Here is a 23,365-nt window from a genome sequence, read left to right on the forward strand (position 1 = left end):
CCTTTATTCTTGCCTGGGTACAATGTTGAGTAGGGATGTCACCTTAGAGTTAGTGTAGGGACAGTCTAACCAAAATCTTTTCCTTCTTGTAAATGCAGTCCAGGACTCAAGTTGGGATTGTTATTCTTTGCCTAATGATCCTTGAATTGATTTTGCTTTTCATCCTGAGTCGTCTGAGACTTCTGCGTAGGATCATGTTTGTATTAGTTCCGGTTAATTTCCTGAATCTGTTGCTGAGATGTCTGTACATCCAACTATTTTTGGCTTTGTAATAAATCTTCAAAACTTCAGTCTGTAGTCAGTGATCCTTAGAGTTAATTTGGATTGGGCAGTGAGGCTCTTAAATTTTATGTTGTAGTGATCTTCCCTCCACGCTCTTGAGACAGGTAAAAAGGTCCATTTGACCAGCTCTGGGATTCTAGAGAATGGTGAGTAAAATCTAGATGAAAATCCCAGCTTCCCCAGTTGGTAGCTATAGAGGATGGTTTCCCTTCTAGAGCGAGGGAAGATCTAGATTAGGATAAGAGTTTCCCGAGGCCCCTAAAAATTAGGTGATGATTGCCCAGTGGATTGTTGGCGGAAGACAGCGTTTCATGGAAACCAGCAGAGAGTGACGCTGTGGCAAAAGCAGCAGTTCCTAGGAGTGTGAGTATGAATGGGGTTATATGTTGTTAGATTGCGGTGTTTATGTTTTGTGCTTTGGGTTGTAATGTCTTGCGGAGTTGGAATGCCTGTTGTATGAAAGGAGATCAGGCTGTGAGCGCGCGCAGCCCGGGAAAATCTTAGGCTCAAGGAGTAGCTTAGGTGGTTCAGGTGTATCGAACACCCATAGTAATTGTCGCCCATTGTTAAGGGAATCGTGAGGTACCATCGATTGCCCGCAGGACCGAGATAGGGGGAACGAATGTGTGAGTAACTGACGCTGGTCGTGAGTTGCTGTGTGGTTGTAATCTATCAGTTGAGGTGTTTGTCCGGTCGTTTCACAGACAGACAGTTGCCAGTTTGGTGACAATTACGCGACTGTGGACGTACAGTCAGACTGTGGACGTACAGTCAGTGAAGTGATTGCTTGGTCGGAAGTGGTCAGTTCAGTGTAGGATTGGGACGTGTGTGCGAGTGAGAGACAAACTGTAAAGGAGGGGAACTGCTGCGAAGCGGAGGCAAGTGACATCAGAAGGAGCCGCACTGGGATAGGGCGGTTGGTGTGGAGCCGCGCTGGGATTGGTGGATTGGCATCAGGAAGTAAAAGAGCACTGTAAACACAGAAACGCTGGGTTTCATCATGAAATGCTTTAGAGTTTTACGAGATTTGTTCAGAAAAGAAAAGAGGTAAGAACCACGGGGGAGAGGAGGCCCCACCGAGGATACCCCGGCTCATTACATGGCTACTAATGTGGGACTGCACACCATATTGTGGCTCGAAAATTGGTGTAAAATGAGAGATGGAAATGAGGAGTTGACATTTCCTAGAAACTGGATTTTTAGATTGGAAGTGTTGTATCAGTTGAAATCGATTATGGCTTCTTTGCGACCCTACCTAGACCGAAACAGTTCGAGGCATTGAATGCGTGGATCAGGGTGGCACACGAAAGGAACAGAGACAGGCGACAGGAAAGAGTGAAGAGATCAGTTAGGGCTGTCCAAGATGCAAGGTGGGATCCACTGGAGAAGAGATGGAGGGTACAAACGATTGAAGGAGACAGGTTGTACCCGCTGTTGGTCAAGACAGGGGAAGCGCAGAAAAAGAATACTTATGATGATGATGACAGTGATAAGGATGATAGCTTGATAGAAAGGCTGCTGTCTGAGAGACCACACCCATGCAACCCAGAGCCAGAGGAGGAGAGATCAGCCCCAATAGAGGAAGTGAGGGTACCGCAGGTTCCTCCTAGAACGGAAGCAGTGGGAAAGCTCTCAGCAGGAGAAACGCAGAATGTAGAGTGTGTCACTTCTCAGAGGTTCCCGGATGCCCTTAAAGTACCGGTTACCATTGGTCCCATAGTGTTAGTATACAATCCAGAGCAGGCGCGAAGCGGAAGTCCACCACAGACTGGAATTGAAGGGAGTATTAGCTACGGAAGGAACAATGTAGTGGGTGGACTGGGTCAAATGTTAGGGCCTGTAGAAACGAGTACCCTGTTACCATCGACGGCAGATTTGTCAAGAGGACCGATGGATCTGAGGGGACCAAGGCCAAAATCTTTTTGGGAATTGAGGCCAGATTTGAGGTCATGGGAGACAGTTGAAGGAGCTCGGAATGACAGGCCAAAGGGGGACTGGGATCATGGAAGTACCGAAATCAGGATGGTTCCTCACAACACCCCTGAAATGAGTAGGCGCAGGGGACAAGACAGTGGTTGTAGGGAATTGGGCGGGACATGTAGTCGAGGTACACTGAGTGCCGCAATAAAAGCAAAAATAATTGACATGATGCGGCTAAAAGCAGAAGTGGATGAGATTGTTGAAGGAAACTTGCCTTTAGAGAGGATCGAACTTTATGAACCAGATGAGTTGCTATTGGTAGCGAAGGTTGTTACTCGAAAGGCACTGTCGACCCATGAGAAGTTGACTGAATTGGCGAATAAATATGATGTGGACCTGTCTAGAACGAAAATGTTGCAGGGTAATCACAGACTGCAATACACTGATCGGGATTTAGAAGAAAAAAGGGTGATTGGGCTAAATACTCACATTAGGGAACTGATTATAGGGATACGAGCCTGGAGCAGACTTGACAAATGGTAAGAAAGGTGGTCAAAGAAAAAGAGCGTTAGAAGGAGTGTGACAGAGACATCTTCTCCAGGAGGGGGAATGGCAGGAATGGGAGCCTACCCTTTACGGGAGGTGGCCAATGGGGGATATGTACATGTGTACTGGAGCAGGGGAGATTTGGGGCTGCCTTCACAAATGATTTCCCAAAGGTGAGAGAGAGCCCAGTTGAATGGTACAAGCAGGTAGAGAGGTTTGTCAAGATCTCAAAAGTGCTGTGGATTGATTTGAACACCTTGTTTGACATTGTGGTTCCGCTGGATTTGTGGGTAGCATGCAAGGTTGCTATCGAATGGCCCGATGCGGAGCCAGATAGGGGATGCTATCACGAATGGACTGTCACCTCTTGTGATGAAGAAGTACGAACAGGTGATTAAGTGGTTGAAGTCCAAGGTGTCACCACAGGATATTGACTGGGTGAAGATAGATCGGACGGTTCAGGAACCCAAAGAAACCATGGATGAATATTACGAGCGCCTGTTACAGGTCTTCAAGCAGTACAGTGGGTTGGATGTGATGGACCGGAAGGACATAGGACAGTTTGTTTCGAAGTTTGTGCTAGGGTTGAGACCTGACATCTGTCTTATGATCCAGCAGCATTTGATTTGCTGGCAGAACAAGCCGCTGGACGAGATCTTAAGGTATGCTAGGTACTGTAGTGACGAAATAGATTCAAAGTCTAAAAAGCTTAAAGACAAGCTAATGCTGGTTCAGATGCAGACTGCTGACAAGGGAGGTCAAGCACAGTCGGGGGGAGGTACCCTAGGGAGGAAGCAGAATGGTCAGAAAAAGGGAAATGGGGATGACTCCAAGCCAAAGGTAGAGTTGGCGACTACTGCGTGCCACCAGGGTCACCAGATTGGACACTGGAGACGCAAGTGCCCCTTTAATCCTGAAAATCAGATACAGCAAGAAGAGCAGGTGGTTCATGTGCAAGTACCTCAGGTGACAACGATGGCAGTACCAAAGACTAAGTTGATGAAAGGGGGGACTTCAGCTCCTCCAGTTCAGGTTCCCCAGCCACCGAGGGTCTTGACAGAGACTCGGACTTACCAGCAGATGCCTCTCTTTGATGAGAGCGATGGCAGTTACCTAGATCCGTTGGCATGACGGTGCCTGAGAGGGGAGGAAGATTGCACTCTTGGGGCAGTCTTGGAGGTAGACCAGAGGGGACCATTTGTAGATGCTGATGTTGATGGTCATCCTACTACCTTTTTGGTTGATACTGGTGCTACCTGTTCTACTGTAAGATCTGCAGTAGTCCCTAAACTACCCCTCTCGGGACAAACAATCCAAGTTGTAGGTGTTGCCAATAGGAAAATGACAAACCCCTTAACAGAACCGATTCCTGTGAAGATAATAACCTTGAGGGACAAACATCAATTTGTGGTGTGTGATTCAAGTCCTGTGTGTTTTCTGGGGAGGGATCTCCTGTGCAAGCTCAACTGTACCATTTACTGCACCCCTAAAGGAGGGGAACTGCAGACGAATGATGATGATGCAACCTTTAAGGTCGCAAATCAGCATGTGTGCATAGAGATGTACCCTGCTTTGACTGTGGAGGAACTTCCACTTGATTTGAGAGATTCAGTCTCACCGGAGGTATGGGACTTTACAGGAGAAGACATGGGATTGATTAAGGGAGTTGAGCCAGTCAAGATTCAGATCAAGCAGAATGCTGAATTCCCGAGAACGCCTCAGTACAATTTGACCCCGAGACGATTGCAGGGATTAAGCCTGTGATTGAGTCCATGATTAAACAGGGGATTCTGAAGGAGATCATGGGCAGTCCATGCAACTAGCCAATCATGGGATTGCAGAAACCTAGTGGGAAATGTAGGATTAGTAGTTCCCTGTTGTCCAGTGGTACCAAATCCATCTGTAATATTATTTCAGATACCATGCCAAGCTGAGTGGTTTACTGTGATCGATCTTTGTCAGGCTTTCTTCTCGATACCTTTGCATGAAGAGAGCCAGTTTCTTTTTGCTTTCAAACTGGAAAGCCGTGTTTTAACGTGGTGTCGTATCCCTCAGGGGGTATACAGAGAGTCCATCCATCTTTATTCAGATCTTGAAAAAAAATCTTGAGCATCTAGTGCTGCCGCAGAACTCTGTTCTCGTCCAGTACTGTTTGAATGAGGTGCAATATTTGGGACACAGAATAGAGAAGGGCAAAAGGAAGGTGTCTCCTGATAAGATTGAGGCAATCACGAACATGATGGTGCCTACCACCCAAAGAGAGGTCAGGATGTTCTTGGGGATGGTTGGCTATTGTCGCCAGTGGATTGCCAACTTCTCGCTAAAAGCGAAGCCTTTGCAGAGACTGACGCACAAGGACGCGCGTGATCTGGTACCATGGGCCAACGACTGTATGAAGGCTTTCCTTGAGTTGCGAGAGGACCTCTGTTGTGCTCCGGCACTGGGAATGCCTGACTACAATAAACCTTTTTCACTATTTTGTTGTGAAAGAGAGGGTTGTGCATTAGCAGTCCTAGTTCAGGATCATGGAGGTGTCCATAGACCAGTTGCCTAGTTCTCAGCTACTTTAGTTCCATTAGCTTCAGCGTTGCCCGGATGTCTCAAATCCGTTGCTGCAACGGGTGTCAGCATTGAAAGATGTGAGAGCATTGTGATGGGGCATGCACTGACAGTATATGTTCCACACTGAGTTGAATTGTTGATGACCAGGACCAAGACACAGCACTTGACGAACAATAGGCCCACACGCTACGAGCAGGTTATACTCGCTGCGGAGAATGTGACCCTTAAGAGATACTCTGTTTTGAATCCTGCTACCTTGATGCCATTGCCAAACACACTTGATGAAGATTGTGAGGACCACGACTGTCTTGATGTGACTGAATTATGCACCAAACCGAGACCTGACCTTGTTGATGAACCACTGACTGACCCAGATGAAATTTTCTTTGTTGATGGTTCGTGCATAAGAGACAGTGTTGGTCAGTTGAGAGCAGCCTTTGCTGTGTGTACTAATACTGGAGTTGTTGAAGTTGCATGCCTGGAAGGAGTATACTCTGCTCAGGTGGCTGAAATCATTGCCTTGACTCGCGCCTGCTTAGCAGCAGACAAATTTTGAATCACCATTTACACTGACAGCCAATACGGGTTTGGTGTGGTTCATGACTTCGGACAGTTATGGTCCCAGAGAGGTTACATGACATCATCTGGATCCCCTATCAGAAATTGCTTCTAGAGGCTTTGCAATGTCCCAGAGAAATCGCTGTTGTGAAGTGCATGGCTCATGGTAAAGGGACAGATTTCGTGTCACTCGGAAACCGCTAAGCGGACGAGGTTGCACGTTTCTGTGACGAACAAGTTTATTCTTTCACTGAACAAGTTATAGAGGGAATGCAAGAAAGAACCAAGTTAAACATGATGCTTGCCATGGCCGATACTTGGGATGAGCTCAAGAATCTGCAGGAACAGGTGTCAGACCATGAGAAGAATGTGTGGGTCAATTCAGGATGTGTGAAAGGAGACGTGGACATTTGGGTCTCAACAGATGGAAGGGCGGTGTTGCCGGATGAGTTGTTGAGTCCAGTGGCACAACAGATTCATGGTGCAGTGCATCCGGGGAGAGATGCGATGGTGCGAGTGTTCACACAGACATGGTACAATCCAAGGTTCCGCGTAGTGGCAGAAGCTGTGTGTCAGAGGTGTGTTACTCAACAAATGAATGTGGGAAAAAGAATTGCAGTCACCATGAGTCACATTGGGAGGTCTGGTGGGCCTTTCAGCCGAATGCAATAGGACTTTATTGAGATGCCTAGGTGCAATCACTTGAGATAAAGCTTAGTGGTTGTGTGTGTGTTTTCAAGGTGGGTGGAGGCGTACCCCACACGCAGGTGCGATACACTTACAGTAGCTAAGCTATTGTTGAGGGAACTTGTACCTAGATTCTGGATTCCGACCTCTTTGGAATCGGACAGAGGGACGCACTTCCATAGCGAGATCATGAAGATGCTTTGCACAGCACTGAACATTGATCAGAGACTCCACTGTAGTTAACGCCCAGAGGCTTCTGGGATAATGGAGCAGATCAACGGAACTTTGAAAGCTCGAATGGCAAAAGTGTGTTTATCCAAGTCCCTGAAATGGCCAGACGCCTTACCTTTGGTGTTAAGGAGTATGCGCAGTACACCAGACAGGAGAACAGGTCTCTCACCTCATGAATTGCTGATGGGGAGGGCAATGAGGTTACCGTCGGTGCCAATGACAGCCTTGCTGAGTATCACAGATAATCTGATCCTTGATTATGGCAAGAGACTCGCTGATGTCATCAGTTCTGTGTCTCATCAGGTGCAGGCTGCTGTGGTCCCAGCTTCCAGTGATCTCCGCCACGACTTGAGCCCGGGGGACTGGGTACTGGTTCGGAAGCACGTGAGAAAAAGCTGTTTGGATGTTCGTTGGAAGGGACCATATCAAATAATCCTTGTTACGAACACTGCTGTGAAGTGTGGAGGGCTGCCGAATTGGGTGCATGATTCACACACTCGTCGAGTTCCAGCACCCTTGGAAGAAACAGCTCCTCTCCCGAATGAAAATCCAGCTGAAGTGGCAGGGCCACAGGAGGGGACAAGCCAAGTTGTGAGGGTGTCTGACGGAGCTGGTTGCTCACTAGACCAAGCCAAAGAGGGACACGACAACAGTGACACTGAAACTGCCTCCGAAAGGGGAAGTTACTGTGAAAGTGGTCCAGAATCAACTTTAGCAGAGAAAAGTTGTGAGCAGGGTGAGCAAGAGAGAAGCAGGGGAACCAGTGGAGCAGGAGAGCAGTGGCAGGAGAGGCAGAGGCGACTAAACCTGAGGTTGGTCTCCGAAAGGGATCTTGCTCCTGTGTCTGGGAGTCTGATTTGGACGAAGGAGAAGCAGAGCAAGTTCGAGGAAGTCCGAGGAGATCTAGGAGAACGAGGGTGCCTTGCCGTAGGTACGCAACTCCTGAATGGACCTATCTTGTGACTGATGCCAGGCGTACTGAGATCGGGGAGGGTGAGGGCAGTGACTGTGATCAGTACCAGTCCTAACATTAAATTGGATGTGCTGTTGTTAGTACCAGGACTTGACATCGAAGGCGTACTGACTATGACTGTTCCAAATCCTCCAGTACTGAGTGGAATCCGTCATCTGATTCTAAGTAGATTGATCTTTCCTACGTTTGGCCCCGAAATACCATCTCATGAATCCATTGTTCTTCGTCTTGAACTTTTGGAGTATGTGTTAGAAGCAGTCGGAACTGATTTGATTATGGACTAAAAGACTTTTGCTGTAAATACTTTGCTGTGAATAACCTAGGTCCGAGTGGAAGGAGAAGAAATTTAGGGACTTCCCATAGAGGACGGAGAAGGGTTAGGGTTGTCTATTGTTTGCTGTAAATAAGGAACTGAAATTAAAAGGGAAACTTTCAGCTTCTGAGGTGTAGTTCGAGTGATTCAAGCAACTGAAAGGAAAAGAAACTTTTGTGTGCTGTTGGCTGAAACACAAACTGAAAAATAGTCTGAGACCATGGAGGCTGTAAATCAGAATCTTAGAGCTAGGTGCATTGTAGGCACACTTGTAGCAGGAGTGATACTTTTCATCATTCTAGTAGTTTTAGTTTCGTATTTAGTACCACATGAGCAGGCAGTGGAGGTTGAGGGAACACCTACACCTACTACTCCTGGCGAGAAAGAGGTCAAAATAGGAGATGAGAAAGCTTTGCTGCTAGAGGCGAGTCGTAAGTTATATGCAGATCTGTCTAAAGGTAATTTCAAGCTTAACGCGTATGCGAAGTTGTTGTATGAATAGATTGATGCGATGGATGCGAAAGATTGCTGTGTGTGCATGCAGTTGCCTGCTTCTGTAGATGAGGGTATTAGATACCATCACCTTCCATTGACATATGGAATTTCATGTAGTTTGCTGCTTGAGCATATTTTATGGTCGCAATCATTTTGAGTATTTCTTTTCTAATTATGATGCGGTGCTTTCTGAAGTGCCAGCCTATAAGCATTTGAACAAGTTTGATTATTACAAGTCAGAGGACAGGCTTGGAACATATTTTATTCCGACCCAGGAGTTGGATACATCATATGCTCATCGCCATAATCTGATGTGTTTGTTGTCAGATAGAGAGAAGAAGTTCATTGATCAGGTAGAAGATAGATACAGGAAACAAAAACAATTGCGAGATTCAGGACAGGGGAGAGTGGATTGGACAGATGAAGAGAAGTTACACAAGTCAAAGGGGAGTTATGGTCCTATAGCTTTAGATGAAGTACAGGAAGTGAAGTTATGTATTCACAGACCGCAAACATATTACGAGAATGTCAGTGTTGGTCACACCACCTGCGTCCACACATTCACCTTGGAGTATTATGCGAAGGATTTCTTGCAAGGTGTGGTGCAAGTGATTCCAACGGTGTATTTTGTTTGTGGGAGAAATGCTTATGTACGGTTGCCTGAGAAATGGTATGGAACGTGTTATCTAGCGCTCATTTTCCCCAAGATATATCATACTGAAGATTTTGAACTTATAAAGGGAGGACAACATGTGAGAGTGAAGCGAGGTAAAAGTGCAGGAGCAATAGTTGGAGATGTTTTTGGAGCTATGATACCAACATTGAGAGTGATTTTGAATGATGTGATGATCAGAAGATTGGCAACTGTGGTGGATGAACTGTCCATGAATATAGCGAAGTCATTAGTGCTGGTGGAGGGTGAGATGTTATGGATAAGGCCTATGGTTTTACAAAACCGTCTTGCTTTAGACGTCTTTCTAGCTAAAGAGGGAGGAGTGTGTAAACTTTTGAAGGTCCAAGAATGTTGTACTTATATACCAGATAACAGCAAGGATATTGAGAAATCTATAAGCAACATCACTGCAATTCATTATGGGATTGAAGACTTGACTGAAGAAACTGTGTGGGAGAGAATTGGCAAAGGATTTTGCCAGGTTGGAAGTTGGTTTGCGAACCTTGTGAAGGGAATTCTTGGGTACATATTGAAGCCGATAATTATAGTGATATGTTGTGTGATTGGATTGTGGAGTTTGGTACGAGTTTACAAGTGGTACAAGTCGAGTAGACTGGAGAGATCAATGAGGGCGCAAGAAAGACAAATGGAGAGACTGCAGGACAGTCAGTATCGAAGCCTCAAGAACATGGAGTTGCTCAAGAGAGGGAAAGTGGCAACAAGCTCTGTTTAAACCGGCTCTTGCCCCTGGGGATGGTGTATTGTGTGATGACACGGGTCATCAAATGGGGGAACTGAGAGAGCGCCATGTTATTTTGAAAATTGTAGGGGTGCACCATATTCACGAGTAGTCAGCACCCACATATTTAGAGGACCTTACTAATGTAGTTTTAAAAAGGTAACATTAGACTGGGGATCAGTGCAATATGTAGTGGTATGCTTTATTGATTTTAGACAATGTAGTGCCTTCAAGAGAAGATAATGTTTGCATACCGTAGAGAAGTAATCATGTGCGAAATGTCGCATTAACAATTATGTGCCTTAAGTATACACATGTTATTAATGAGTGATTTAACATAGGCTTTTAACATGAAGGATATTGCGTACATAGAATATAGAGTTAATGTTTTAGAATCGGTGAAGTGTAATGTCACGTAATGTTAGAAATGCGTTTAAAAGAGTAAAGGCCTGCACATGAAGAAACCGAAGAGGCCTAACTGTATTTTTCCTCAGTTAGCTTTGGTTGTAAGCAAAAATGTTCATCTCCTGGGAAAGGCTGTTCTTAGCAAATATTGAAATGTAACTTTGGATGTATTCAGTACTGTTCTCGCGTATCTCCGTCTGCAGGTGCAAGGCCATTGGCTTCGTTAGGTAGAAAGATCCATTGTTTAGGAGTTAGACTGGTAGGCGCGAGTGCAGAGAAGCAGCCAAAGGAATTTGGGAGTGCAAAATTTAGCGGAGTGGTGCCTGGGACCCAAGGACACACCAACAGATGGTTGATGGAACGGTGCCATGCTGGAAAAATCCATGGATCAGCACCTGCTGGAGGGGCGTACCTGGAGGCGTGTCAACTGTTTTTGGGATTTTATATTAGGGACAGCACCCGAGGGTGGAGAGCAGATTTGAGCGTGCTTCAGAGGAGAGTAGGCTAGAAGTCAGAGAGTGGGTTTTGGGAAAGGCAAGATGTAGGTAGATTGGGAACTTAAGGCAGAGTAAGGTGTAGGAAGGAGCATCTTAGAACAAGCTCAGCGATTGAGGCAACTTATGGGAAAGTGAGTGCACTTCTTAGGAAGTCTTCACTGCTGACACCTTTACTCTTGCCTGGGTACAATGTTGAGTAGGAATGTCACCTTAGAGTTAGTGTAGGGACAGTCTAACCAAAATCTTTTCCTTCTTGTAAATGCAGTCCAGGACTCAAGTTGGGATTGTTATTCTTTGCCTAATGAGCCTTGAATTGATTTTACTTTTCATCCTGAGTCGTCTGAGACTTCTGCGTAGGATCATGTTTGTATTACTTCCGGTTTATTTCCTGAATCTGTTGCTGAGATGTCTGTACATCCAATTATTTTTGGCTTTGTAATAAATCTTCAAAACGTCAGTCTGTAGTCAGTGGTCCTTTGAGTTAATTTGGATTGGGCAGTGAGGCTCTTAAATTGTATGTTGTAGTAATCTTCCCTCCACGCTCTTAAGACAGGTAAAAAGGTCCATTTGACCTGCTCTGGGATTCTAGAGAATGGTGAGTAAAATCTAGATGAGAATCCCAGCTTCCCCAGTTCCAATATTCCTGTGTACCTTAATACCTTGGTATCTAATCAAATCGTCTGACCACACCAGGGGATATTCCAATAAACAGTGGAATCCAATAGTGGAAATATGGTTGCTTTTTCCAAATATATTGTGAATCCCAAAAACCTACTGAACTGAACAAATTCTCTGATGATTGATGAGAGATTATTTGTTTTTTTCCAAACATCACCTGCTCATTTGGAATGTAATCTCCCTCTGACTATGATCTTCACATGGAAAATTTGCTTGCGGTTCTTTAGCTATGGCAAATAGCAATGAGGAGAGTGGGCATCCCTGGTGTGTATGTCCTTTAACAGGAATGGGTGCAGAAACAGCCTGATTTAGTCAATGAATGGAGTCATAAACTCATACCCTACCCCTATTCTTCCCCATGTGAACAAAACCTGACCCAAATATAAGGTTTGTAAGACGCCACTGGCTCACATACGGATCAAAGTAAGTAGCATTTGGCCCACCATATATACATGTTTAAATGGCAGAAAATTGTTGGCACTAATATTGAATAATTTAGTTTTTGGCTTACTTCTTATTTTGAATTGTGTGCTTCAATTATTTGAGTAGTATTTTTAACAGAAGTGTTCCTCATATGAGCATGCTGTACATAGGAAGATTGTTGTGTTCAGAGGATGCATATAATAGCAATGGAATAGTAGGGAACTATTGCACTTATTGTATAGTTTTGTATTGTATAGTATAGTGGTTTCCTATGCCTAAATGGCCCAAACACTTATATGAGCGAGACACGGCCCTTGATAATAATTACAATCTGTTTAATAATAACTCATGTTTATGTATCACTGAATATCACACTTAAGAAGTGTTACTATTACCCAGTTATATTTAATGGTATTTCATTTATCGAAGTTATAAGGATGGAAGACTTAGGGCCAGGTGTAGGTAAATTAGATTTACCGATTCATAAATACCGAATTTTACCGATTCGGTATTCATGAATCGGTAAATCTAATGTAGGTAATTATTCGGTAACCAATACCGAATCGGTAGGATTCGGTATTTACCGATTCGGTAATTACCGAATTGGTATTTGCCATTGATTCCTATGGGCCTCGAAGCCCATAGGAATCAATGGCAAATACTGATTCGATAATTACCGAATCGGTAAACATACCGAATTGCCAAGGGGGACAGGGTGTCACTTTGACACCCTGTTGCACCCCTGTTTCTGGCTTGTGTGCCATGTGGCACACATACATGCCCTAAGGGCATGTATGTGTTTCACATGGCACAGGTATACATGCACAGATGTGCATGTACACAGGAATTCGTTATTTACCATGCAATAGTATTATATGGTAAATAACGAATTCTTAGGGGCCTGTGGCACTGTTTGCAGTGCCACCTACATATTGATTGACCGATTCGGTAAATTTACCGAATCGGTATTTTACAGAATCTGTAAATTTACTGAATCGGTAAATTTACCGATTCTGTAAAATTTTGGCCCCCTACATCTCAATCAATCAAATACCGGTCGATAACGGCCGAAATCGGCCGTCACCGACCGGTATTTGGTGACCTACATCTGGCCCTTAGTCAGCCTACCGCTTCCTGAAAGTTTTGAAGGTGAGACTTCAACTCACTGAGCCATAATTACATTACTCATTCCATGAGAGATTTGGATATGTGGCTAAGAAAAATAAATGAATTTGTTTTGGTGCCCATTCATCAACTTGTGTGCCATCCCCTCCCTTCCAGTGGAGGGGATGGCACAAAGGTTGCAGGCAGTGATTTCCCAAAAGGGTCCCAATAAGTTCAAGGACTAGGTTCTTGATGCGATACAGGGATATTAAGAAGAGCAATTTGTTTCAGGATGGAGAAGTACATATTCTGTATGGTAGTGTAGATAGCACATTTGTTAGCAGTCCTTTGGACAGTTCTTTGGATCACTTTAGAGTCCTAAGGGAGTCGTTTGTAAAGGGCTCATTGTTAAACAGACAACCAGCCAATCTGGTGCCAGTGGATATGAACCTAGGCATGCTGAAGATGGTGGTTGTTGCAAAGTTGGTTATCTGTCCGGATGGATCTAGAATACTAAGGAAGATGGACCAAAAGGCTGGCGCAGTATAAGACTCTGCTTTACAAGGATGTTGTTGGCAGCTGAGGTTAAATTAAAAAACAGAGGATGCACATTTTCTCAGAGTTCCAAACCTGAAACATGGCAGCAGTTTCTGTTTTGATTATAATGCAATCTGGCGCTATGCCAGGATTGACAAGCACCCCAAGATGGTAAAAAAGGTTAATGGAGCCAGGATGCTAAGGGGAACTTGGATGGAAGCTGGCCGAATGCCAAATGGCATGGATGTGGGGAAATAATTCAAATTTTGGAGGAGTGCAGAATGAGAGTGGAGCACCATGAAATGTTGGACTGTAGATTAATAGCCAGACATGGGACAGAGTGTTGGGAATGGGGTAAGAAAAGCACAGTAAGGATATAATGCCATTTAAGATGGTGTAGAGGGAAAGTCATCAAGATGGAATCTTTAAAGATGTCCGAATTTATGGAGCGAGCAAGGAGCACCAGGACATGGAGAAGGAGTGGTAGGTGAGGTAAGATGAAAACAAGTTCAATGCTGATCAATATGCTTTAAGGGTAGCAAGTGTTTTGATGTATAAAGTATGTTCAACTGTGGTCAACAAAAGCAGGAGGGACCAGAAAATCTAAAAAGAACCATCAGTCATTGGGGTCAACATAAGTGATAAAGTTTGAGACATGTGAGTGTAGATTCTGTGAAAGACCATGGGTTGGGGAAATTGTAAATGAAGAGCAGTGTCAATTAACACATGTAGCCTGAAATAGACACATCTATCCATTTTGCGGATTATCATTGATTTAAGTGTCTAGGTTGTTGCTCTCTCAAATACTGTGACCTTAAAATTAGCTGGATATCAAGTTTGTTGCCTGCCAATGCCCTATAAATACAATTTTGGCCACCACAGATGTAATGCTGGAAGCCTTCCAATTGATCAGATGAGCATGCTGTTTCTACCTACTGGCATTGATTCACTTATCGTTCTTGGAACCTGGCGCTGGCCAGGCAGTCTGTAATTGTTAACCAGCTAGTTGTCTATCTTTGTATTTAAGTCTAGATACAGTGATTAAAACTGATATCAATAAAAAAAACTGCAATTAACCTATCTATGCAGTAAAATAAATGATAGAGATTAAAGTCCCTCTAGCGTAGCAAATAAAACGTATGATTTTATTGTGTCCCACTGTGGTGTATTTGTTAAGTTCTGTCTTCTGCTGAAACCAAGAAATTAAAGTAAAGCCAAGGAAACAGGGTACATAACTTTGGTAAAGTTTGGTGGATTGGTTAGTGGCTCAATTCAAAGAAACTCATTTTTGGAAATTGTTATGTGTCCACCCTCTAGAAAGTAACATACAGGGACCATGGCCGATTTACTGCGGGCATGCTATTGTGCTAACAATAGGAAGTAAGGCACACCTACTTCTTGCTTTCGCTGTGTTCAGCTCGCAGTCCACAAACTGGATGTTTTTAACACCAGGGCTTTGTTTGTTGTCTTCATTTAGATGCGCCCAGCCAAGGATCATGACCTATTGCAAGATAGAATAAGAAAACGTGAGGTGCACACTCCCACACTCCATTCATGTGCCATTCTCTTCAAACCGAGGCTATGCTCTTCTTGCTGGACCAGCAACAATATGTCTCAGCCATCCATATTCCCTCAAGCTTCTAGACCCATCAGCAGAAATGCACTACAGACCACATATATAAATGCTTGTGCTATTTTTTACCCCATTTCCAATGCACTAGGATTAACTGAGTGCATCTAATCCAATTCACAATACGCTTCAGTAATCAACTTGTTTATTTGAAGGGGCCGTGCATGTTCTCTTCACTTTAACACAAAAATATATGAAAGAAAAAAAGGTCTATCCTGAACCTGAGCCTCATGGCCCTCAGAAGAGAGTGAATAGTTTAGATTAGAGCTGGGGGTCACATTATCTGCAAAGGAGAGCCAATTTCATTTTTGTTGAAAACAATTATAGTGTAGGCTTGCAGGTTTCTGGTCATTCAGGGACACATAGGAGTTTACACTGTGTCGCCACTAAAGGAGTGCTTGGGCATAGCGAGGAACAGGCGTCTTGAGAAGTGAAGTAAATAACAGAAAGAACTGCATCTTCAGGAGAGTTCTTCAGAGTTCCCAGCCGCGTTGTAGGATGCTTAAAGAGAGTAGGTCTCACGACAAGGAAACATTTGCTACAGTGACATGGACAAGCTGGGACAAATGACTCAAAAGAGCAGACACTTGAACGACAAGACACCTGGTATGCTGCAATCCACATGAATAAACCAAGAGAACAAGGGGCCTCATTTATGAGAAATGACGCATCGCTGCGTGAAAGCAGCGATGCGTCACTTCTCAGTGCCCCCTCCTTGCAACATGATTGATGCGTCATATTTATAATATGACGCATCATGTTGCAAGGTTTTACAGATACGTCAGTATTTCTGACGTATCTGTAAGCGCAAAAGTGACGCATTGCTGGAGTATGTCACAAAAGTGACGCAACTCCAGCAATGCGTCCTTTCACATGGGGCAAACCCCATGTGAAAGGGCCTGCGTCAGTCTTACCCAAGCCACGAGGCAGACGTAAGAAATTTACGCATTTGCGTCCTAGAAGTGGTGCAGTGAAATCTCATAGATTTCACTGCGTCACTTCCAGGACCCTTTCTTGCGTCAATACGCCCCCCTTGCATACATTATACCTGGTGCAGGTATAATGTTGCACAGGTGTTAACAAAGTGACGCATCTACCTAGATGCGTCACTTTGTAAGTATGGCGCAACAAGGCGCATTTTTTACGCCCCTGGTGCGTCACAAAAAGTGACGCACCAGCAGCGTAAAAGTGACGCACAGCCTCAGGCCCCAGGTATGTAAGACACACCAAATAGTCAAAGCTTGCAAGAAACAAACAAACAAGGCTTATTATCTCAATTTGGAGGAAGGGAAAGGTTAATGCAACACAGCATTTGCAGTAAACAGTGCACAAGCCGACTATGGGCCCCTTGCTACTTGGTTCCTTCCTAGGAGCGCACTGCCTCCCCCAGTGTTCAGTCAGACATGTTGGACATCATAGATGGAGCTTCAGAAATAAAGACCGAGCGTCCTGTGATAACAAATGCACTAGAAGTAAGGTGCACAGTTGGGTACCGCTAGCAGTGGCCGAATTCATAGAAGGCAGCAAAAGGTGAGAGGAACAGCCTGGTTCTCAGCCCAGAAAAGAAGGTGCCCCCGGGGTGAGTCAGAAGAGGTGTGGCGCAGCGGCCAGGGTGCCTGACTCCGGACCACAGAGTTCAGGGTTCGATCCCCGGCTCCAACAGCAGGTTAGCCCAGCACCATGTGACTCTGGGCAATAGCTTGCTTAATCTTCCTGAGGGCCCCCAGCGCCTGGACACCTCCGTCGGAGGTATCTGTGCGCTTTACAAATGATGGCATTTACATACAGCATTGAGCAGGCCACAGAAAACCCAATAAAGGAGTGGGGAATGGTTCACGTCGTTGGACCTTGGGGCAGATGAGGCACCTGTAAGCAGCGGTACAATAGAAGCAAGGGGTCCAAGATTGACAAGGAAATCAAATATCTGTTTGCAAGGGCAAAGGATGTGCTGGTGTTGCGCCCTTCCAGAAATGATCAACGCTTGCCAGAAAATCAGATTCTCTCAGGCAAAGTCTGATTGTCTCTTGGGAAATTCACTCTATAGATTCCAATCCTTGTCGGCTTGGATGGTTAATGTAGAATTCTACCTGGGACCCGTCTGGCATCAGGAGGAAAGTAGAGTAATCTTACTTGTCAAGTCGGTCAAAGAAGCAGATCACTGTGGAGACTGTTCGGGTCAGCTAGTGCGGATGGCACACAATGTAGTGGCGAAGTGGTAGACTCTGTGTTTCCTGGACTGAGGCCGTAAGCCTATGTACAGAAATGAGCTGCAAAAAACATGTCTGTACACAAGGAGACACTATAGGATGGCCTGCAAAGCAGAAGTTAGCAGCACCTCCCTTCAGTTCTTCAGTTCTTGGTTCACCAGCAGGAGAAGAGAGAGAACTCTGGACAGATGACTGTTGTGCATGAAGCAGATTCTACAATCCACTGAGGGACTGAGAACCATCATGAGCTTACCCTGCCTTTCCAGCAGATTACAGTGAGGCCCAAAACAAGTGAAATGAGGGGGATTTCACCCACCTCTATTCTTGAAGAATTCCGAGGGATCATTATCCAACTCAAGAGGCAAATCCTAGGCAACAACCACACCCTTCCTGCCCTTACAAAACTTCATGTACTAGGCTATCCTGGCCCCTCCATCCATGAACCCAGGGCCCTCTTCTGTCAGCTCTCCTACAGACGGATGCTATATGGGCAAGACCAGTACCAGGGTGAATAGTTATTTCTCCTTTCTTAACCCAGCTGATAGGTTTAATTTTCCGATGCCCCGCCCACTTACATTTACATTTATGAGTTAGCATAATGTGTCTAACTAATGATGTATTCATTTATGCATTTACGTTTATATTCTCCATCTCATCATTCATGTATGCGTGTGATGTTATTCAGTTTTCTTAGCTTAGCTTGTGTGCCACCATTTTGGGGTGCTTCTCTCTGCGTGCGAGTCGCACTCGCTCATCCCCCCCTCCCGTAGGAATAGGAAAACCCTGAACGCAGCAGTTTTCGTTTCTTAGCTAATTGTGATCGAAACTAATAACAAAAACCTAATCAGTAATGTTCTCATGCGCTGGAGATGCTGAGGCCCGGCTCCGCGGCATTGGGCAGAGATAACCAAATGTTGCTATTGCAGGTGCAGATGCCTCTTGTGTGAGGCCATTGTTCACCCTCTCCGGGGTCCAGTACTTTTCCAGTATGGGAGTGTTTTACTTTGCTGTACCATGTTATAATGTATTGCTGTGATGAGATGAGTCAGTCCTCTCGGCACACTCCTAGGGGTGAGGTCGGACAGGGCCCTCTCATATGGGAGTTTGTGGCCTAATAAAATACTTTGTTTATTCTTCTCCACTGTCCGACTGACTTCTTACTTAGTAATTATAGGTGAGTGCAGTAACTCACTCGGGTGGATTTGAGCCACGCTTATCAGATGGCGCCCGAACAGGAACCCCGCGATAAGGATCTTTCTCACCCGTAAGTGGGTAGCAGAAGGCCGGGGACCCTCTGGTCGGCACGGTGGGTCCGGGTACCCATTTGATGCCGAGCTTGGTTCTCGCAGCGCTGCCCCACCCTGCTGATCGGGAGAGGTCCCGGTTCATGATCCTGCGCCGGGGTCCAGAAGGCGGAACTTTGGAGCTGACCGTGTTGGTTTCAGCAGCCAGCGGTGGAGAACGGTAGAGGTCGGTACCGCGTATAGAAGGTGAGTGGTCCGACTGTTGATTGAGGGAGCTGGGACGCTCCAAGAGACTGGTGTGTCTCCGAGACCGGCGTGTCTCTAGTGGTTGGAGGAGCACGTCTGCTCCTGGAGCTAGTGTGCTCCGGGGAACTCAGAGTGCGAGTGGTGCTCTGACAGACTTGGCGGAGGTTGGGTGGACGTTTGTTTGTGGTCATCCGACCGGGTGGTACTGCGGTCGAGGCGTGGCTCATTGCGGGGGGATTCAGGGACTCACCCCAAACCCCTAGAGTGTGGGGTTCGTTGGGAGCGGGTCCTGGGTCTCCTGTGGTAAAGTGCGCAGTGATCTGTAGTGTCGCCCGGGTGGCGGATGTGTTCCCCAATCTCGGAACAGTGAGTGTACTGTTCGGTCTGCGGTAGGGTCCAGGTTCCCCTGGACTTGGTCGATGGGCCTTGTCCCATTTTGGTAACACGTGTTTGGCAGGGGTTTGACACATAGGAAGCGTGAATATATGTGAGTGTGTTTAGTAGTGATTGTGCGGTCTGGGTGTTGGTGAGAGGGTGAGTGTGAATTTTGTGTTGGTGTGTGATTGAGTGGCTGAAGATGCCGCGTTTCAGTAAGCTACGGTGTCTCGGGTGCTGCTGCGGTGCCTCGGACACTAGATTGGCTGAGAGCCGACCCGCCCCAGTGGAGGGCTCGCCTAATTTCGAGATGTATGTTAAGCATGGATTGACTCCAATTCTGTTTAACACTTTGTGGCACAAGTATACTAAGGGTAACGTAGATTTGCAATGGCCGTTGACTGGTTCTTTCGATGTGGCAAAACTAGATTATTTGCAGGACAGATTTTTTGCTAAGCGTAGCCACCAGAGTATGTTCGACTCTTTGAGGGTGTGGCAAAAGGAAGAAAGGGAACGACAGATGAGAGAGGAGAAGGTGGCTCAGAGAGCAGCGCAGACGATGGCACAAAAGGCGAGAGAACATACTAAGAAAGAGAATGAGATACAGATTGAGCGCGCAGACAGACTTCATAGGTTGCAGACGGATAAAAGCTATGTAGTAAGAGAGGAAGAGCAAGATGAGATGGAGGACATTTTGAATGTTCGGCCCCTCCCCCGTATGCTCTGCAATCATTGTACCCCGTGTTGACAGGTTCTGCTTCCCATGCAGTGGTTTCAGTTCCACAAACGGTTGTTCCTCCCTTGTTCGGCACCCCCACTTCCTCTGTTTCGGCCCCTACTTTGTTGAGAGATGTTGAACAAGCATTGTCTTCTGTCACCTCTTCCGTGACCGCGCCCTTGGTTTCTTTCTTTGCTGCGAGCCCACCTGCCCCCTCTGTGATCTCTTCTGCACTCTCCACTGTTTCTGCTAGCGCTACCCCCCAAGGTGAGTTGACGACCCCGACTCGAGGTGCCGGAAGTGGGCTACTTACCCAAGTATGTAAATTGCTTACACGCTCTACTGTTGGGTTGGATGAAAAAACGATAGTGGCTAATCAGTCTTGTTAGTGGGCTAGGAATCCTATTTATGTACTGGAAGACATCTGGTCCACAGTGAAGGATTATGAGCTTCTGATGCAGCAGCATGCATTATGGCATAGGTCAACGACGCTGATAGCGTTGTGGGAGTAGGGTTATGGTGGAACGGCGCCCCGGGTTCTTTATGACATTCATACTTCATACTAGTATTAGCTATAGGGCTAATACTAGTATGAAGGATGTGTTACAGAATCTGCGGACTTTGCTGGAATATAGAAATTAATTGCCGTTAGCAGAAGGGGCCTATTTTTTTGGAGCGCACCCAATGCGCGAAGTTCACCCTATTTTCCATCCAGAAGTGCCTGCAATGATAGACCCAGTAACTAATAATGGGCCCGATTCACAGAACTAACTTAAGACAAAATCCTAAACTTAGTATTTTTGGTATTCACAGAAGTTAGGATTTTGTCTTAAGTTTGCCTTAAAGCAAAATTAAGACAGACTTAAGACAAAATCCTAACTGAAGTCTGTCTTAAGTCTGTTTTAAGACGAACTTAAGACAAAATCCTAACTTCTGTGAATACCAAAAGTAGTAAGTTCAGTATTTTGTCTTAAGTTAGTTTTGTGAATCGGGCCCAATGTGACCAGAGCTCGTGTAGAGGCTTGTTTCCAGGAACAGTGGGTATACATTCCTTGGAAACGGAGCGAAGTGTTGGCGCTGAAGGCGCAGTTGCCCGACTCTAGAAAAAACCAGACTGCTTATTACAAAGAATTGACGGAAGCAGCTTCCTCGACGGTCATGACTTTAGCCCCTCTGGTATTCTGAGTATGGCTCAGTATTATAAACATAGAGAGAACGAGAACAAAGACAGACAGGAAAAGAAAGCCAAAGACTTCAAGACAAGGGTGCTGCTGCAGCAGGTGTCGAAGGGTCGGGGATGTGGAGCCCCACCTATGGTAGCGGGTCGAGGTGGAAGTAGTTATGGAAGGGGAGAGAAGAGAGAGAGGCTGGGGCCGAATCAGTGTGCGAACTGCAAAAAGGAGGGTCACTGGTGGAGAGATTGTCCGGAGCTTCGGTCCAATGCTGGACCAGGCAGAGGTAGAGGTCGTGGTGAATTTCGCAGGGAAGACAGACAGTTTGATGAAGAAAGGCGACCAGGGAGAAATTGCTTTGACGGAGAGAGGGATCGACAACATTATCAAACTGAGGGTGACCATGACAGAGGCAGACAGTACTACAACGACGCATACGCAATGGATGACATGACTGGCTTCTCCCATAACTAGGACAGCGTAGGACAGAGCACGGGACCAGTTTCTGTGGATGTTGATCAACGAGGACCCTATGTAACTGCGGATTTGTTAGGGTCTCCTCAGAAATTTTTGGTGGACACGGGTGCTATGAAAAGTTCTGTAGCACGTTCTCAGGTCCCAGGGGCGGCTCTGTCTGGCAGTAATAATATATCCGTTGGGTTCTCAGGTACTCCGGTAATTAGCCCCATTTCTAAGCCTCTAACACTTACGATTGGTCCTTTTACCGTTGACTATCCTTTCCTTTTGACTTCGAATTGTGGCGAGAATTTGCTGGCTTTGGATTTGTTGAAGGGATTGCATTCCACCATTTACTGTTCTCCGGACGATGTGTACGTCACTTTGGGTCCTACTGTCGCGCATGCGCAACAGTGCTTCTCAAAAGACAAGCCTCTTCCAGCTGAGTTTGTGGGGGTTCCGGAGACTTTGTGAGCCAGTGGTGATACTGATGTGGGAAAGGTGGATATTGTCCCCGTGTCCATCAAGGTTAAGGTGGGAGCTCGATTGCCCCGAATACCGCAGTATAAAATATCTAGGGATGGTGAAATGGCTTTGCTACAAATAATACAGGATTTGATATGGTTGGGTGTAGTGGAGGAGACGGCCTCTAACATTTGTAATAGCCCCATTCTCCCGATTCTTAAAAGACCCTCTGCTGATGCAGGTGATGGTGCACCTGATGTTTATCGTTTTGTGATTGATTTACGCCACATTAATAAGGTGGTTGAACCCCAATATCCGGTGGTCTCTGATATTACAACGATTTTGACCATGATCCCTCCCACCGCCAGGTATTTCTCTGTTTTGGATTTGAAAAATGCTTTCTTTAGTATCCCGGTACATCCTGACAGCCGTCATCTTTTAGGATTCTCATTGGCTGGCCGCAGCTTCAGATTTTGTAGAATTCCTCAAGGCTATACTGAGAGCCCCAGCATTTATAGTCAGGCTTTGAAGGCTCAATTGGATGATTTGGAACTCCCCGAGGGCAATGTTTTATTGCAATATGTGGATGATCTTTTAATAGCTTCTGACACCGAAGATGGGTGTCGGGATGCTACGGTTAAATTGCTGCACCATTTGGCTCGGAATGGACACAAAGTGTCCCTTCTCAAATTTCAATACTGTCGACAGGAGGTTACCTACTTAGGTCATCTCCTATCGAAGGAGGGGAGGAGGTTGACACCGGAGCGCATCAAGGCGATAACTAACATGGCTGTACCTAACATGCAGCGAGAGGTGCGTGCATTTTTGGGCATAACCTCGTATTGTCGCCAGTGGATACCCAATTATGCCTTACTAACCAAACCCCTTCTGTATCTGACTACTAAGGAGGTGCGCGAACCCCTACCCTGGACTCCAGCATGTCAAGAAGCTTTTGAGTCACTAAAAACTGCTTTGTGTTCTGCACCTGTTTTGGGAACTCCTGATTACCAGAAGCCTTTTGTGCTTCATGTACTTGAGACGGAAGGTTGCGTGTTGTCTGTCCTAACTCAATGTTTTGGAGGAAAACAGAGACCTTGCACTTATTTTTCTGCTATGCTTGACAATGTGGCAAGAGCGTTGCCGAGCTGTCTAAGGGCTACAGCGGCTGCTGCGGTCTCAATTAGACAATCGGCGGGGCTCGTGCTGGGTTCTGATCTCACAGTAATGGT

The 23,365-nt window shown here is 45.8% G+C and overlaps 1 protein-coding gene across 1 annotated transcript in view; it reads right to left on the reverse strand.

Annotated features, from left to right (window-relative positions):
* MAMDC4 (MAM domain containing 4) overlaps positions 1–23,365 on the reverse strand; it is a 607,580-nt gene that overhangs the window by 264,583 nt on the left and 319,632 nt on the right. The window contains exon 16 of the mRNA XM_086921169.1: positions 15,019–15,124. Within this exon, the coding sequence (XP_086777295.1) occupies positions 15,019–15,124 (106 nt within the window). The remainder of the gene's footprint in view (positions 1–15,018; positions 15,125–23,365) is intronic.

This window comes from Lissotriton vulgaris, chromosome 5 (genome assembly GCF_964263255.1).
Source record: "Lissotriton vulgaris chromosome 5, aLisVul1.2, whole genome shotgun sequence".
NCBI classification, from domain to species: Eukaryota; Metazoa; Chordata; class Amphibia; order Caudata; family Salamandridae; genus Lissotriton; species Lissotriton vulgaris.